At 40.1% G+C, this 17,439-nt stretch overlaps 2 protein-coding genes across 7 annotated transcripts; both read left to right on the top strand.

Annotated features, from left to right (window-relative positions):
* Positions 1 to 194: 194 nt before the first annotated feature.
* LOC145893180 (uncharacterized) lies at positions 195 to 9,796 on the top strand. Of its 6 annotated transcripts, none has more exons than XM_082982063.1 (15): positions 195 to 350; positions 449 to 555; positions 622 to 739; positions 802 to 855; positions 911 to 1,529; positions 2,345 to 2,480; positions 3,072 to 4,566; positions 5,151 to 5,279; positions 5,341 to 5,428; positions 5,622 to 5,747; positions 8,036 to 8,129; positions 8,298 to 8,400; positions 8,457 to 8,480; positions 8,901 to 8,999; positions 9,168 to 9,796. In XM_082982063.1, exons 1-15 carry the CDS (start codon positions 303 to 305, stop codon positions 9,288 to 9,290), a joined length of 3,363 nt encoding a protein of 1,120 aa, XP_082838189.1. In that variant the 5' UTR covers positions 195 to 302; the 3' UTR covers positions 9,291 to 9,796. The 6 variants fall into 6 exon arrangements, with proteins under 6 accessions (XP_082838189.1, XP_082838186.1, XP_082838185.1 ...); XM_082982060.1 differs by having other exon boundaries at positions 1,949 to 2,480; positions 5,359 to 5,428; XM_082982059.1 differs by having other exon boundaries at positions 1,949 to 2,480.
* Positions 9,797 to 11,911: 2,115 nt separating this feature from the next.
* Positions 11,912 to 15,715, top strand: LOC145903906 (guanine deaminase-like). The gene is made up of 13 exons (XM_082992096.1): positions 11,912 to 12,091; positions 12,268 to 12,356; positions 12,486 to 12,651; positions 12,778 to 12,871; positions 13,182 to 13,284; positions 13,363 to 13,390; positions 13,506 to 13,613; positions 13,666 to 13,773; positions 13,840 to 13,937; positions 14,124 to 14,191; positions 14,252 to 14,351; positions 14,451 to 14,622; positions 15,391 to 15,715. The coding sequence occupies exons 1-13, from the start codon at positions 11,981 to 11,983 to the stop codon at positions 15,487 to 15,489; spliced, it is 1,344 nt and encodes a 447-aa protein (XP_082848222.1). The 5' UTR covers positions 11,912 to 11,980; the 3' UTR covers positions 15,490 to 15,715.
* Positions 15,716 to 17,439: the final 1,724 nt, after the last annotated feature.

Genomic DNA, 17,439 nt, shown 5'->3' with positions numbered 1-17,439 from the left:
GATAGTGGTGAGAGTACGCAGTGTGAAGTTTGGGCGTTTGGAAAAAGTTACCGCCAGTTGTGAATCATGCTGCACATTTCTATGTGCACGCATGGTTGCGAGTAGCAACGCAGCAAGCGTATTCCGGAGCAAACACTGCAGGCGAATGATGTTGTTTGGAGTTGAAATATTTTTTTTTATTTCACGTTAGTTTAACAATATGCATGGAATTTGTGTGATGTGCAACCCGAAGTGATTAAGAACATTAATCTCGCAATGGTTACCATGTTTATATCAGTGTGAGCAAACTACGACCAAAGAAGATGAGCGACGGCGGAGATTCGGTCGACTACAGGCCGCCCTCTGAAAATGTGAGTTAACTTTTTTGAGCAAATCAAATGTTAAATTGTTGTGTTTATTGTAACATTATAAACGTATCAGAAAATTAACAGTTGTGTTAATTATTTAGTTGGTTGACCTACACATATCCATTGTTCCTATTGAGCACTGGGTGGAGAGACTTAATTATGCAAGCCATAAAGTGATTGGAGACACGTTTTCTGTTGGATTTGTCAGGTAGAATACTTTCAGTGTTTTGCTTGTTTGTTTGTTTGGATTCTATAGTTTTATTCTTATTTTTAGAGTGTTGCCAGATTTGCCCCTTGCTAAGTTGCGAATGGAATTGCAAATTCAACTAGGGGAAAATTTTTTCCCACAAAGTTATGTGTTCCTAAAGCATGTTGGTCGTTGTCTGGCATTGGTAATTTTCTTTTTGTTTATACCATTGGAATAAATATAAGTGTTAATGCATAAAATGTATAGGTGCGACAAAATCAAGAAAGACAACTGAAAGTCAAAACTTTTCTTCCACCTCATGTGAGTAAAATGATTTTTTTGATTAACGAAATTTTACCAGTTATGTTTGCAACAGAGTGTCATGCCAGAAATATTTGTTCTTCCTGGGGAACCCACTATGTACACCTACACAGTGCTTCCACCCATCAAGCCAAGAATGCAAGATTTGCACCAATCTTTTTCGGAAACTGAAAGTGGGTCTCCAGAACTAGTAACTGACTCCAGTTTTCAACATTCCAAACACAAACAGCGGCATCAGAAGTTTGTTGAATCAAACACAGCACATTATCCTGAAAGTTTAAAATCCTCTCAAGTGGAATCCAACAAGCAGATGAGACAGTCACTTGAAACTGATATGCACCAATCACAACCTTCTCAAAATCAGAGAGAAATGCAACCAGCTCACAAGGACATGAAACGTCAAAAACGACACATAAGTGGAAAGAGTAGTTTTAATGGAGAAGTCCAAAACACAGCTGTCTTTCCACAAGGGCAACGGGGGAGAACAATGCCTGGACAAGCATCTGATGCCACATCGCCTTATCATGGAAAGACACCTAATAAGGATGTATCTCCTATACTGCCAGCAAACAGAAGTCAGCCAAGCCAGGCTAAGTCTGTTTTACATGATGGCCCGCAAAAGAGAAAGGTTCATTATAACATGCCAACCCACTCTTCAACGAATTCATCCCAAGGTTAATATAAGATTACAATTAGTTCCTTTCCTAGTTTCAATTTCAACATAGGGCAGACAGCCATTTTGTGCACCTCTGATAACATTTAATTTACTCCCTTGCCAATTGTCACACAAAATTTGGATTTATAGTTTAATAAATATAGAAAATTTAATTAGATTTGAGTATGCACCTAATATTGTTTAAGCATGGGACTTGCTTTGCATGTTATTGTGTACTTTGAAGTTGACACTTACAATGTTGGTCAAAATTATGTTTGCAGTAGATTGTGACAAAAGTTTTTTGGTTGACGATTAAAAGAAGTGTACACTATTGATATACTTCCTAATTGTCAAAAAACTTTTTTATGCTTAGTTTTTTATTTGCCTTAGTAAACACAAAAGTTTTACTGCAAAACTTTTGTTTTGTTTCCCCCCCAGCCTATAGTGACCTTGACCCCTTTGATATTGGTGATCACAACACATTCACAAATTTGCATGCACTTAAAACCTCTGATGTACACATTGATCGTCACCATGCACTAGCATTTGGCAACCCCAGCATCACCAGTGTTGCCAGCAAGAGGCGACAATTTATCAGTACCTCTCCCCTCCCACCCATTAACACTAGCGCTGCCAACCATGATCATGCAATTTACTTATCCACTCACCATTCCAATCATTCTCAACGTAACTCCAAAGAATACAGTTTGCATGATAGACCAATTTCTGGTAGCAGTAGTAATCGTTCATACAATGCTAACCCCATGCTTGACTTCCCATTACACGAACAAGAACCCTCCACATTACCAGTTGATCCCCAAACCCTGACTCCAGGTGCAGAGAGCAGAACTGTCTCCCATCCATCCAGTGTGATGGAGGAAAAACCCCCAACAAATAGCACCAACAACGATTCTGGTTATTTGGAACAAGAGCAAAGTGATTCAGATGATTCAGCACAGTTCAAAATAAGGTAATTTTTAAGCAGTGAATTTAAGCATTATTACATATTGGATAATTTGCTTGGGTGCTATTTTTACTTTATCAACAAAGCAGCTATGTGCGCAAGAAAACGTTTTTATTTTTCATTTCTAAATGTAATTGCAACAATAAGTTTTAAGTAACAAGAAACGTTCGAGCACTACTTGCCAGACCATGAAAGGATTAGTTTTTAGTGAAGTACTGTTGAAAGAGTTTGTCTGAATAACAGGCTTTGTTCTCTGCTGTTGAGTGTTTTAGCTTGTGTGCAAATAGTGGCCCTTTATTATGGCATGTGTGCTTGGTTTTGAAACAAGTACAGCACTTCTCACACAACTGCCACTTGAGAGTTTTTGTGTGTGCCACCAGTTTCTAAATCCTTTGTCAGCCATCTGGCCTAATTTACTGTCCACACACGCTTTTAATCAGTTACCAAGCAACCACTTCAGCTAATCAAAATTTGTTTGCTATTAATTACAACACTGAATATATTGATTTTGCTCTTTTGTGTTAATTAAATACGTCTGCCTCAGCTCTCAAGAAAATTTCAAATACAGGTTTACAAAAATTACTTTGTGTTTTCAAGAACTTCGCTTCAATCTTCAAATCCAAACAGAACAGGAGATGAGAAACAATCGGCAAAGGTCAATTCTGAACCAACAGAAATGGTATGGAATGGTCTTCATAAACCAGTAATTGTTAAAGGCACAGTACAGGAAAAGTTTTCCCAAAATCAACCTCACGGTCCCCGAAATGATCCAACACATCATCAACCTAAAATATTAAAAACAAATGCCACAACAGAGGAACAACGATCCCAAAGTGGGTCTTTGTATGAAACAAATGAAATGACACAGCTTAGCTCACATACAGACCAGTTGGAAGCTCAAAGAACCCCTGAAGCAGGAGAACTATCCCCTTCACAAGATTCCTCTCACCAGTATGATTTCTATGATCGTTCAGGACCTGTAAATATAAAAGGATCACAGAAAGCTGAGGCCATTCAAGAGCCAAATGGACTTCTGACACTGCAGAGTGGACAGCCTAAACTGCCTGACAACAACATTTCCCACCAAAACTACATTCAATCCAATGCATCCGACCCAAATTATGACAGTTATATGTCAGAACAAGAAACCCCATCTGAGGATACATCTATAGATACACATGATACTGTGCATCATGAAATGGCAGCTCAACAAAATGGATTTGTTGCTGCAAAACTTATCGGTGATGGTGATGATACTGGTATTGGCTTTACACAATACCAAGTTACTGAAGAGTTGGATGAGGCAGAGGAAGAAGACAATGACGACGAAGATGATTATGAGAGTTCAGAGGATGAATTTCAAAAAGAACTCAAATTTATGACAATTCAACACCAACAGCTCATGGAAAATGAAAGATCAAAACAAGTATTGGAAAAAAATGACAGTGATTTCCCAGTTAATGCTGAACCTCAACCTGTTGCTCCTGTTTTAATAGCATCACCTCAAAATTTTATAGTCCCATCTAAAACACAAGAAACCTATGTACATACTCCAGAACAAACCAAGGTTTCGGAGACTGACCCTTTTCCAAAAAGGGAATCAATTTCTGGTTCTTCAGATCAGCAGCAAGCCACTGTTATTCCATCTTCAGAAACAACTGCAGTAATTGCATTTGTCACAACAACAACAACCAACCTTAATATCGATGACGGGCAAATTCTTGAGAAAAAATTGCTTGAAATAGAAAGTGAAAGTGTTTTGTATGAAAGTGGCAGTGATCTGGACAAGGCAATGTCTAGGGGCGATCCTGACGGAATGCCCACACAGAGAAAAGTAAACACTGGTGGGAGTGATAAGGTTGTAATGAAAGCAAGTCTCGAACTAAGTCAGAAGAGGCAAATTGAAAACAATTTACAAACACATGACGACGTTCCCACTTCTGAACCTCCAAAAGACGGGGAGTTTTTTAAACAACCCAAGGTGGCTGATGAAGCTGTCAGTCCGTCATCTGAAGTGGCTGAAAATGTCCCAGAAAAAGGTGCCCATTTGAACCCCAAAGTTGCGGACCCCATTTCTTATGATCATACAGATGTAAGACATCGTTTGAGTGGGACTGTAGTGCACTGACACGTGTTTGATTTCATTTCAATAACTACCCTACTAACAATCATATTGCATGCATTTGAAATGATTTACCTTTGGTGTGTTTGAGTTTTTGCTAGTAGTCTTTTAATAGCGTGTGTTTCCCGCTCATATTCGAGTAGTAGTCAGTATTAATACCGGAACAAAAGATTTTGTGATCATCTCAAGCTTTGCTCTAAAATAATGCACAAAATGTTTCAACAGTGATTTATGTTTCATGTACTAACATATTCCAGCTTTTATATCAACTGTGCTTTGTTTACCTTCCTTGCTGAGTGAATACGTTTCGTGGCAATTGTGAAAGGCCAACTTCCTTTGTACAAATGTTTTCTTTTCGTTAAAGCCGCGAAATCGTCCAGCTTAGCTCACGTCAATCCTACGCATTCATGCTTGTTCTTGTAAAAATAATCGCAAAAACGTTTTTTGCTTTAGCCATTGTTAGAGATTTGTAGTGTTGTGCGCTTCTTATTACGTTTTTGTCCTCCACAGTCGTGTGTACTCGCGCTAACCTGTTTGACTTTTTGTTTTGTCAGGTGCCCCACGAAATCACTCAACAAGCCTCGCCATCTCCCATTCGCATTCCGAAGTTTCATAAACCTGCTGTTGAAAGACAGGAGGTCGTGACGTCACCCGCGTCGTCACCCAGACCCAGTGAAAGCAAGGTATTTGCGGCGAACCTGTTGCGTGTTTTGTTTTAACTCTAACATGGTTCGTTTCAACCAGTCTCTTCTTGGCAAACAGCAGGCACCCCCCAAAGCATCTGCCGCATCAAAGAATGAGGAGGTGGAACGGCGGCTCAGTAGTTCAGACCGTAAGATTTAAGTTGACCAAATATTTGTGATGTCATACTTTAACGAACGAGTACTCTGATCAAAAATAAGAATCTAAGTCCACGAACTTGTTCCCGGTTTTAGGAAAAACACGCTTTTTAGGTGTAACTTAGATAGTTTTTATCAATATTATAAATTCAAAGAGATATCCACGTAAATTGTATTTTCTGTTAGGAGCAAAGCTGTGGGCCGAACTGCAGAGCGCCCGAAGTAGTCGACGCCTGGCTGAAAAGGAACGCCAAGAGCTGGTAAAGCAAGCGAAAGTGGCAACTTCAAAACTGAACCAGAAACGCACATCAGGTAACTTTTGTGACCAATTTTCAGAAAAACTGTCGACACTTAGATCTTGGATGGCTTGAGCTGGTACCAACACAGTCGTGCAGGATTATACCATAGAAATATTAAACATTTCAGTTAGGTCTTTTGAAGGTTAGAAGGGGTTTAGAATGGGAAAGGTCACATGTATTAAGCTTTAGTTGAATCGACAGCTATAGCAGCAGTCACGCAATAGCTCTTGGCTCTCTGCTTTGTCGCTGGGATTAAACAGCTTCGTGTGAGATAAATCTGTCCAAGTTTCAGTGAGCGCCGACTTCGAAAAGCAATTTCCTCGCATCAAAAGTGCCAAGAAGAAAAATCAAGGGACAGGTGAAAAGTGCAGTGTGCCCGGCTGCTATTACGTATTCCACACTAAGATGGACATGAAACGTCATTTCGGCTTGATTCATCGAGGGAAGCCGATAGGTATACACAATTTTGTGGCGCTGTATTTAGGACCGCGGTCTTTCGACTGTCCATGTCGGGGTTAAGGGGTTAAAACAGCTTATCTCAAAGTGGCCAACACGCGCAGTGGTGCATGTCTTTTTGCGTTCCTATGAGGCAAACATTAGGGGGGCAGCTTTTTTGATCACGTAATGTGCACGGTGTTGGCTTGCTGTTGTGTACCCTTTTGTAAGGTCCACTGGCATTGTAGCCAAGCTGTGTTTCTGCGTTACCGTTTTACATTTTTTTGCCGTTGTGTCTTGTCCATGTAAACCATCATTGCGATACCACTTTTAGCTGCAATATTCCAAAAGCGGAGATTATTTGTATAAATATGGCTACAAGGTATAAAGCTTTCAAAGACACCCTAAATATACAAATGCGACATTCCCCGTGAAGCACAGGGTCAATCCCAAGCTTATGTCACGCACTCGACTCGAACCTAAACCAACACCAGCTGGAGGTGGCGCAAGATCGGGTTTGTGGCGAGTTCGGCGCCCTACACGTTTTCCCACTGCAGTGTAAAATATAGTTGCGTGTTTACTGTCAACAAAACGGTGGTGATTGTGGAGATGCGAGCAGGGGTCGTTTTATTAATCAATTTTCTCGGTCCTCGTTCAGCGCACTTCAATGCAATACGCGATTGGAAGCGCGCGGCGTGTACGACAAGGACAGGCCTCTATCGGCGTACCACGTCAGTAGTATCGGAGCACGCGCGAACAGAAATTCGATTCCAAAACATGATAAAGTCGTAACGCGATCGTTGAGCCTCCATTATCGTTCGTCCATTTATTGTCCAACTATGAACACCTTCCGAACCATTATGTCCTTTGCGTTGTTAGGGGTTGGCGATGATTGCCGCTCGAAATGTTTCAAGAAAAACATGCTGCCGTGCAGAAATGCACGTTATTCGGGCCTCATGCGGCAATTATGCATTGCATTAAGTCAAAACAAAAACACAGTTTAGAAAGTGTTCATGACCCAAACACATTAACTGACTGTTGCTTTTATGCTTCGTTGTTGTCAGTTTAAGGCCTGACACGTTTTGTGCAGAGGAATAGTTGTTTGTTTTGAGATTGCGAACGCGCGAGCTTACAATAAAACAGAGACTCCGTCAGCTGAAAAGCGTGATTATCGATCAGGCCACAAGTAATAAAACTTCGCCATTAGGTAGCTTACAAGACGACGAAACTGCGGACTGGAAGAAAAGCATTCTATCTCAGGAGGATTTACACGAACGAAAATCGTCGAAAGGAAATATTGCCCGGAGAAAATCCTCGTTTGCCTCTGTACTGCCTCGCGTGAACAGCGAAGCGCCGAAAAAAGTTCGCTTTACCATGACACACGGTGGCGCTGGAGTTCCACCACCGTCTCTTGGCACCAAAGCGGAGTGTTGTCAAGTTTCCCCGAAAGAGCTTAAACACAAGTGCCTTTACTTTGCGAACAGTGCATTCACGCAACAGGCGAGATACTGCCTCAATTTTTGCGACGGCGATCATGAAATGTCTCAATGCACCGCATCCACCTACCATAGTGTGTTGTAGCAACATATTGTACAGTAAACAGTTTACGTGTGTGTACAGGATATTTTATACTGTTGTTGAGATCAGTGCGGTGACATATTTGGGCCATAGCAGTACTATTATATAGGTGTATGGTATAAGGAGCAGTTTTTAGATTATATTAGAATAGAAGTTTAACAGAAATATTTAATTGTATTTGTTTGAGGAAATCAGCTTCAGTTTCGTGCGAGGCAGAAGAAAGGTCAGTTTATCTGCTCGAGTTGAAACTTTTCTTGTTGGTAAACTGTACTTTTTTGTTTTTTTCAGTGCGCGACATGTGGAAGAAAAAGTTCTTTGAAGAAAAAAAGCGTACAATGCCACTTGAAGAAATTTGCCGTCGCCTGCAGAGCGAGCTTGACTCGTAAGTGAATCAATACTTTTAAATTTCGTTTATATGAATCCCTCCAGTCCAACCCTAACCTAACGTATTCTGCACTGCAAACGCGGCCATCACAGCTATGTGGGAAATGTACTTCACAATTTCCTGAAAAATACCATGCTTTCAAAAGTATATTAATCTCCTTTGCAGTTCACATAGAAAACTAGTCTCAGCGCTCGAAGGGGAAAGGGTCACAGAAAAACGAAGATATCCAACATTCCTTCCAGTTATCTCAAGTAGACCTTCCGTTAAGGTACGTCGTGTGTAACAATATTTGTAATTCGTCGGACAGACTTTGTGTGCTTTAAGATAAAGCGGAAGCATCTTCGCGAGGTAACTAGAGGTATATACAAGTAATCATAACTTTGATCAGGGTACGGTCTAGATTTGCTTCTTAATCAATAGGATTATGGAGCGTGAAGAATATTGTGACAAGTGCTGTTTTATCTATAACCCAATACTTTTACCCGGTGAAATAATAATGCTAACACACGCAACTAACAACTAGAATCAAATACGCATCAGAATACTTACAATCAGTAGAGAAGATCATTCCGTCGGTTTGCGGCGCTGCAAATGCAACAAAACATTTTGCATCTTGATTTTCAACTAGCTGTAGTAAAACGGCATGCTACCGATTGTAAATGAAGTAAGATTCGAACCCTTCTATATTGTTGGAAAAAATATCGCTTTTCTTGCTCTAATTCATTCCCAAGTATAACTATCTTTTTTTCTTCACCGTCACCACCTTAGAGCAACAGCAAAATCTTAGTCACGAGGTTGCAGCACGACATGGACGGACTGAGGCGAAAGATTGAGGATGCGAAAATCAAACTGACTGGAGAAATAAAGGTAAATTGTTGAAAAGTGGTTGTTATACCAACCCACTAATTTGATACACAAAACAACCCCTCTTTTCGGCTTACAAGTGTATTTATATTTTATCATGTAAGCAAACACTTCAAACGCGTTTTTGCTGTCATGTTGTGTGTCCTATTCCACATACTGTTTTTTGATCAGCTTCGCCACCAAGCGGAAGAAGACGTGAAAGTGGTAAGACGTGAACTCTTGACTAAGAAAATTCGTGCCCACGTCGCATACAGAGAAGCTGTCCGCGGCCAATCCTTTCCATCAAGAGCCTGAGTGCTGAAATCGATTGAAAATCAAGAGAAGAGTGGCCGCAGTGAAAAGAATTGGTTCAGAAAAGTTTTTCGAGAATGCGAACTCTTTTACAAATTTTGTGTCTAGGGTTCACCACTAATATTTTATTTATAATAGACTGTTTGATCAACTAACTCAACCTGCAACTTTCCATCATTTATAATCTCCATACACAAAGGCGTATCACCTACCTGAAGTGTTGATTAAACAGTCGTTTCTTTCTCACTGTGTCGGAATATCTGCATGGCTCTATGCAAAGTTTTACACATGACGTTTTATTGTTTCATATTTGAGTGTTTCGTGTCTGGTACTGAGCTACCCTACGTCACAAATAACAAATCCACTGTACGCATCCTTCCTTTTTTTGTTTTGCTTCCTATATTGATTGCCCACTTTTATATGTATGTACATGTTGTTCAACACTCCTTTTTGTTGGTTCGATAAATAGAAACTTAACGTTGTGAACATAATATAAATATGTTCTTACACTTGGCTTGTTCAAGAACGTTCAAGAATTTTATCAGGGCGAAGATGCAGTGCATATTAGATAGGCCTACAGGTGATAGTGTTTCTTGTCGCCCGTGTAAGGTTTTATTGTCGCATGCACCATATATGTGTTTGGCTCCTTTTCCGGTAATATGATCGCATGTTAAAAGTTCTGCGTTAGCCCTCCACCCTACAAGGTGAACCGTGTTATGGTTGGGTGCACGTATTGTCAAAAGATTTGCAAAGTAGTAAGTGGCAAGAAAAGCTCAAGCAGCAACAAGTCAGTCGTGTCGTAACTATTCGAAAAATGCGCCAGGCGACATTGCGCTGAAAGATAACATAGTTGGTTTGTATTGCGAAATATAGGCAATATTGACAGGTGCGTGTCGTAACACATACAGTATTGTATATGTTTAGGGGTGTATCTGTAAAACAGCAGGGTTATGACGTTTTGGACAAAGCCCTTTTGAAATCGAACACCCGCAAAGAACGCGACTTTCTGAAACGTAGTGGGCTGCCGGCTGATGTTGGGTAGCTGCTGCCCGAAAATTGCATTTTGGAGATGGCTTTACTGATAAAAAATATGTTTGCGGGATTCATTGCACGTTTAGCACAAAACCTCGCATGAGCTAAAATGTGGTGAAGTGTTTGGAGTAGATTTAAGCTGCTATAAAAGCTTTGCTTTTGTATTGTAACTACAGGAATGTACTTGCTGCTAATCTGCCGCTACCTTTAATAATTTTATCAAGGCATACTTGCGGGGCATATTAGGTAGGCCTACAGGTTATATTGTTTGCCTATCCCACAGGCAATGGGTTTTATTGTCTGTACTGAACTACCTGCAACGCAAGTTGCGCAACACTACGAGATTTTCCAAGTTTGTATTGGTCAGGTAAACGCCGTTAACGCACCAACCACATTTACGAAAAATAATTTGTTTGCAGATGTCCACTACCAAGCCCCTTTTCAATGATTTACTAATAGTTGTGCTGCGAATAGTTTCTTGACATCTGAACTCACGAGATGTACTCACTGTTGTTAGTGGGTGGTAGCATGACTGGCGTGCTTGGTCCATCCGGTTACAGAAAGACATGACACAAAAATACCGCAAACCGGGCATCTTTCCTCAGTCAGTCGTGTCGTGTTGTGTCGGCCAAACGTGTAACGTGCGTCAGGCCAAACTACATAGGAAATGACGTTCAAAGTTTGCCCCGCGCAGAGTATCAGCCATAACAAAGTTTGTTGGTCAGTTGCTTGTTGTAGCTCCGAACACTGCATTGTATATGTTTTTAACAAGAGACATTTAGCATACCAGCTTGAGGTTCAAAGCAAACCTAATGCTTCACCTAAAGGTAAAGACCTCTTAAAATGCGAGTAAATGGACTTGACCTTGGGCAGCACCTACCGGAACAATGGGTCTTTTGCAACCGCTCCATCGGCAAACGTTCGATCATATAACATTTCTGCAGTCGAGCAAAAAGGAGTTCAACCCTTAACCTAATTCGGTGCTGGTGTGTCAAGTTGTTGACTTGCGCTACGTAGATAAGCTGGACAGTCCAAGCAACAAACAGGCCACTGGAAAGTGTAGAAGAGTAAATCAGCAGATTATTATCGGGAAAATTACGGACGGTATTCCGCTTTAAAAGGGATGATTTTCCTACTTGTCGCCTCCGACATAACAGCAAGTTACGTACTTAAGTCATCCAATGTTAGATATAGTCAGTCGTGGGATTCAGGCGGTTCGCACCGGTTCCTGTTCCTGGAATTTAATGACCTTAGCGAACCGGTTGTTAACAACCGTACGTGTAGGCCAATGTTTCACTTCGAGCACTGTATTTCCGCGGTTACTGTGACATGCTGCTAGTGAAAGAACCGGTTGCTAAAATACTTAAATACCACCACTGGATTTAGCCATGTTAGAATTAGCCATGTTTGAGGTCGCTCTTGAGCCTGGACTGATAAGCCTGAAATCTTGCTGGGGCCAACATTTTCCGCGTTGGCTGCAGAACATGTTACGTACGTGAAAAATTGTTTGCTATTCCCCCCAGGCAAGATTGCCTTTTTTGAGTTTGCGTCGAACTGCATTTTTTTTTATATATTTCATGTAGTAACGCTGAACCAGTTTTGCGAACGTCGTAGCAACATTTGTGTGAAAATAAAAATTCAGTCAAGGTTATTAGAAAAACATGTCCAGCAAAATTGCATGTGTATTTTCGGGGACGATCGTTCACTCAACGATGGAAAGTCCCATGGTGATTGTAGAAGATGGAGTTATCGGAATTCGCGAACACGGAAAGGTAGAATCTTTAAAAATCTGTGCAAAATATTTGAGGTTTTGGTAGACTTTGTCCATGTATATAAAAAATAGAACATGAATTAAAAATGCAAGTGAATATACATAAATTTGCGAATTAGATTGATTCGCGAGTAATTTAAGATATGTTATTCTTGTTATGTGTTTTTACAAAAAAAGATTGCGTTCTTGCGCAAAAATGCGGAGGTTGATCGCATGACATCCGAGTACGATTTCGATCCTAAGATCATCAAAAGACTCGAGTTCGGGTAAATATGCAGGTCTATACCAATATCACAACATACTGTTGCAAAAGCAGAAGTTTCACAAACTGTGAATCCAGACATTTTCATCTTTATAATGTGAAATTGATGTTGTTAATGCCATCATGTTTACAGGCAATTTATAATGCCCGGAATGGTGGATGCTCACATTCATGCTTCGCAACATGGCTACATAGGAACCGGTTGCGATCTTCCTCTCATGGATTGGCTCCAAACCTACACCTTCCCGTTTGAAATGCGCTTCGAGGATCTCTCCCACGCAAAACGATATTACCCAAAGGTTGCCTGTTTTGTATGTTATAGCGCAAATTGATAAACCACATCCAACTGAAGTACCGAAATTGCCAGGCTGCGCTTATTTTCCGGCCAAGGCGGTCTTTAATTGTCTGCCGTTTGCGATTTCCAGGTTGTTCGGCAAACGCTTCAACAGGGAACAACCACGGCCGCATATTTCGCTACCATTCATACCGACGCTAGTATCGTGTTATGCGACATCGCAGGTATGTGTACGACATCCGGAAGCAATATAAATCCAATATCCTGATGAACATGTTCCATTAGCATTTTATTGGTTCGACGATGTTTGTTAATAATCGTATTTGACTCTAAATTGGTTGATTTGTGCTATTTCGAATATGATATATTGGTAAACGTTTCACTGAACCAAAAAAAAGCTGGTACGAAACTATCTGTTTAAATTAACTTGCTGAAACTGTTTCACCACGCGTACAAGGGAACAATTCGACAAGCTGTGAAAACAATGCACTTAAAACTTTAAACGTTATTGCTGAACAAATTAAACTTTTGCAGAAAAGTTTGGACAGCGTGCTATAGTGGGCAAAGTGAATATGGACACTCCGTTACACAAAAAATACCAAGAAACGAGCGAAGAATCATTGCGTGAGACAAAAAGGTGGGCAGTGGTGTGGGGAGTTATGCGTTTTCTTATTTGTTTTCATTCTAAATGGACATAAACTGTTACATTTTGTAGATTTCTGAGTGAACTCGAAAAGAAGAATGTAAGTTTGTACAAAAACATGATAAAACAGAATTAGTCTATTTTATATGTCAGTATTTCCGATATAACAATTTCATTTAGAATATATTTGTTATTTGAAATGACAAATCTTGCAGTACAAGCTGATCAAACCAATCCTGACACCGCGGTTTGCACTTTCGAGCACACGCGAGCTGATGAAAGAACTTGGTGGCATAGCAAGAGAGACAGGCGTCAGAATACAAGTAACATGATAAAATTCCATAAATGAAGCAAACCAATCAACGTCACGTTTAGACGCACATCAGTGAAAACCACGAGGAAATACAACAAGTGAAAAACGAATTTCCGGAGTATGACACTTACATTGACATTTATGACGCGCACGGGTTGCTTACAGCAGGGGTATAGTTTTTATGGACAGCCAGTTTAGTTTGAATATATATACACAACATTATTTTCGTTTTGCAGACTCTTCTTGCTCATGGCATTTACTTGACGGACAAGGAACTTGAAAAAGTAAAAGAACGAGGTTCTGCCATCGTCCATTGCCCAAATTCCAACCTGTCGTAAGTCGTAGGAATGTTTGCGCTGTTTGTTGGTATGTTTACATGCATTAACATCCTGCTATAAATGTTAAAATGGGTTGTCGTCCGATGCGGTAAATGCCATGCATCGTAATATGAAATTGCTGAAAATTGTATCAGCTAAAATTAGTTAAGTAGAGGTAAAAATGAGGTCTCTTGTGTTTTTAGTATATTTAGTGGATTTCTCGACGTCCGAAAACTTTTGGACAGAGACGTTCAAGTTTGTTTGGGAACAGGTCGGAATACTTTTGTAATGCTTAGCACACCCACAAAAGCAAAAAATCAATATTTTGCAGATGTTGCTGGAGGGTATTCACCTTCCATTCTTGACGCCATTCGTCGCGCTCTGCACGTCTCCAGTTCAATTCGGATAAACAGATACGGCGAAAATTATCGGTAAACATAGTTAGTGGTAATTTATTGAATATTTTTGCTGTGTGCCAATTTCGCTGCTTCACGGGAATATACGTTCAATTAGTCAAATTTCGTGTGCAGAACACTTACCTACAAAGAGGCCTTTCGAATGGCAACACTATATGGCGCGCGAGCCCTGCAGCTGGATGACGAAATCGGAAACTTTGACGTCGGCAAGAGTTTTGATGCACTTTTGATCGACGTGAATGCTTCTGGTTCGCAAATCGTTTTCAGCACAGAGAACACAACAGAGGTAAAAAATAACTGGAAAATTACCAACGAACTCATGTTTCACCAACGTGAAAGAAAAATGTGGAAGTGGAAGAATAACACTATTTTTCGAATGACATTGTTTGTTGGCAATGTAACATGTCCCAAGTTAAGTTTTGGCACAACAAAATTTGGTGCGGTTAAAAAAGTTTTTGTTGACTTTTTTTGTTTTATGAGTTGGCAAAACCGCGCGTTTTCGCTTGATTTTTTGGTTCGACAACAATAAATGCAGGAAACAACGCAAGCATGACGCATGCTACAATACAAAATTTAAGGCAGTTCAATAACAACTCTTTATCAGGGCATTCAATTTTAATTTATATTCATTACCTTCGTTAGTTCCCAGTGCAACTTTCTTTTGTTGCTAAAGCCTACATTTCAAAGCGTGGTTGTAATTTGGCTTTTTTGCAATAGCATCTAATTGATTAATTTGCTCGATTCGTGTTGACGTTCGCAAAACCGAAAACTTTAGGTAGGTTGGTGGTCACAATGGTGTCCCATAAATTGCATCTAACTTGCCACACCAGGATCTGAAGCAAGTGGCCATCTGTCTTCAGCTTACACAATTCAGGATGTCCTGGCCACGAATCCCGATCAGGGTTTCTTCTTGGTATATGGGTCGGGCGCTTGACTAATGCTGCCAATCGCCCGCCCACCGACGTTGCCTGGTCCCAACATCGTGCGACAAAAGGCACATCCGTTACGTCACCCAGCGGCAAATGGCTAACCGTCTGGGCTTTGTGTTTTACAGGAGATAGTTCAGAAGTTCTTGTTTTGTGGGGACGATCGCAACATCACTAATGTGTTCGTCAATGGGAAGAACTTGTCACAGACGACACTTGTCGAATAAATGTAGAAATTGTTTGTGTATTTTTATAATTCACGTTGGCAAATGTTTTGTTTTAATTATTTTAATCAAATAAAGTAGTTGTTTTTAACGGTTTTTCACTTTCCGTCTAGTTCAAACTTCTTACTTGTGTTCATTTTGTGCTAAATTGTGTGCGTTTTTATCTTAGTATTTTTAATACCAATTTGACTTTTTTTTATCTTAGTATTTTTAATACCACCGCCAAAGTACTTCGTCGATAGATTTGGACCAATAGTTTTTTCTTGTGTGGAAGCGTTATCATTTGACAGATTAGGTTTATTATTATGTTTATCTGCCTTTCTAACAACATAGCGGTTCGTAGACAAACATTCTTAGTATCAAGTAGCTGTTGATAAAAGTTTTGATGTAGTTTTGAAATTGTTTGGGTTGAATAAACATGCTAAAAAACGTTGAAGTATACGTAAAAAGAATGTGAAAAAGCTATCGTGTTGGTCAGCTCGCACACCGTAATTAACAGGACCTGGCATGAGAGAGTACGAGAACAATCACAAATATATTACGTCACGTGAAGGCCGGCAAGACTTGCTGGTTTATTGCAAAGGATCTCCAGCCGAGCAGACAATTGGATTTCTTCCCGGTGCGTTGCACGGTTGGCTGGTTTAGTTATTTCGCGGCTTCACTCATTACAAGCATGAGGGAAAACTTGGTTGTTTCTTTATGTTTATTTTTAACAAAAGTACGAACTACAAACAATATAGCGGCCAGTGGTAAAAATGTCCTGAGCCGTAAATGCTTTTGCGCATACACGATTTTTTCGGCCCCTATACCCCTTAGTGCGGTTTATCAACCCTTAAAGTGTGATTTTTGTGAGTCCAAGCACGAAAATATATATCGGACCAAAAATTTTCAAGGTTAGAAGTGCAACAGCATACATATTACTCCTTGCAGCTAGCACATACGCCATTCGAAACCAGCAAACTATTTGTTATTATAGCGAGTACATATAAAAGAAATTTTAAGCCAACAGTTTTTTGTTTCGACTTTGGATATGTTCCGAAACTTGTCTTGGTGTGAAAAGGTTAGATGTTGACACTATATGCTCAATATATCGGCTATGTCTTTGTTGTTTTGAGAGAAAATCTTATAACCTACCCACGCTTTCCCCGGAAATTATGCAAAGCCCAAAAGCCTCAGCGGAAAACGGTGCCTGTCGAATAAATGTCTTTTAATCTTATTAAAAGGCGGCCATGCCGAAGTTGCGCATTTTTACTTGATAATCCGGTTTGCAGCAAATCGGTGTGTGCCTTTCGCATGTTTAACGAGGTCAGGCCAAGCCGTGATGTTGCGAGTTTCGCACTCATTGCTATCCGGGTCACCCCGCGTGATATTCCTGCCTCGTAATAGGGAAATCACATTGCGCAGTTGCCAAACTTCATTTACTACAGGGAGTTGTTTTTTAGAAAACTTGACCCATTAGACCTTGCAATGTTTTCTTCATTTGAGTAACGAGGTAATGAATTTACGACGACATTCTTTTACAGCTTCGTAATCACTGACGCACACAAGCTGGTTGTTATGCGACCACGGGCCGACTTTAATTACTTGGATTTCCAATCTGTTTTTGACAGTTTTTTTGAAAACACACTTTTCTTTGACGTTTATCAGATGTAATGAATCGATATCATTTTCAGAATATTGGAAATCATTCGTAAACATTTTGCCCAATGTTGCAGTAAAAAAACAAAACTTTTGTTCATACTTTTTGGCCAGCTGATAGCATGTTCACATATAGTCAGAAAAATATTTTCCTTTTAGTGACTTGCAAGGTGTAAAGGTCCGATTTTTTGGCAAATTTACCTTTTATGTTTCTCGAAACGTACATGATTGCCATTAAGATATTTTTTGTTTTGAACAACACGAGAGCAAGAGGTCTACGCAGTTCACCAGATGCAAAACAACAAATACAGGCGA

This window comes from Ascidia mentula, chromosome 1 (genome assembly GCF_947561715.1).
Source record: "Ascidia mentula chromosome 1, kaAscMent1.1, whole genome shotgun sequence".
NCBI classification, from domain to species: Eukaryota; Metazoa; Chordata; class Ascidiacea; order Phlebobranchia; family Ascidiidae; genus Ascidia; species Ascidia mentula.
Note: the sequence above shows the minus strand (reverse complement) of the source record. Positions and strands in the feature narration are given on the sequence as shown.

What these genes read in the sequence shown, in the direction of transcription:
- LOC145893180 (XM_082982059.1), top strand. Translation starts at nt 303, where the DNA reads ATGAGCGACGGCGGAGATTCGGTCGACTACAGGCCGCCCTCTGAAAAT. An exon ending in ACAGGCCGCCCTCTGAAAAT is followed by an intron (nt 351 to 448) that starts GTGAGTTAACTT and finishes TTAATTATTTAG; the next exon opens with TTGGTTGACCTACACATATC. An exon ending in GCGGCTCAGTAGTTCAGACC is followed by an intron (nt 5,429 to 5,621) that starts GTAAGATTTAAG and finishes ATTTTCTGTTAG; the next exon opens with GAGCAAAGCTGTGGGCCGAA.
- LOC145903906 (XM_082992096.1), top strand. Translation starts at nt 11,981, where the DNA reads ATGTCCAGCAAAATTGCATGTGTATTTTCGGGGACGATCGTTCACTCA. An exon ending in CAAAACGATATTACCCAAAG is followed by an intron (nt 12,652 to 12,777) that starts GTTGCCTGTTTT and finishes TGCGATTTCCAG; the next exon opens with GTTGTTCGGCAAACGCTTCA. An exon ending in GCACAGAGAACACAACAGAG is followed by an intron (nt 14,623 to 15,390) that starts GTAAAAAATAAC and finishes TGTGTTTTACAG; the next exon opens with GAGATAGTTCAGAAGTTCTT.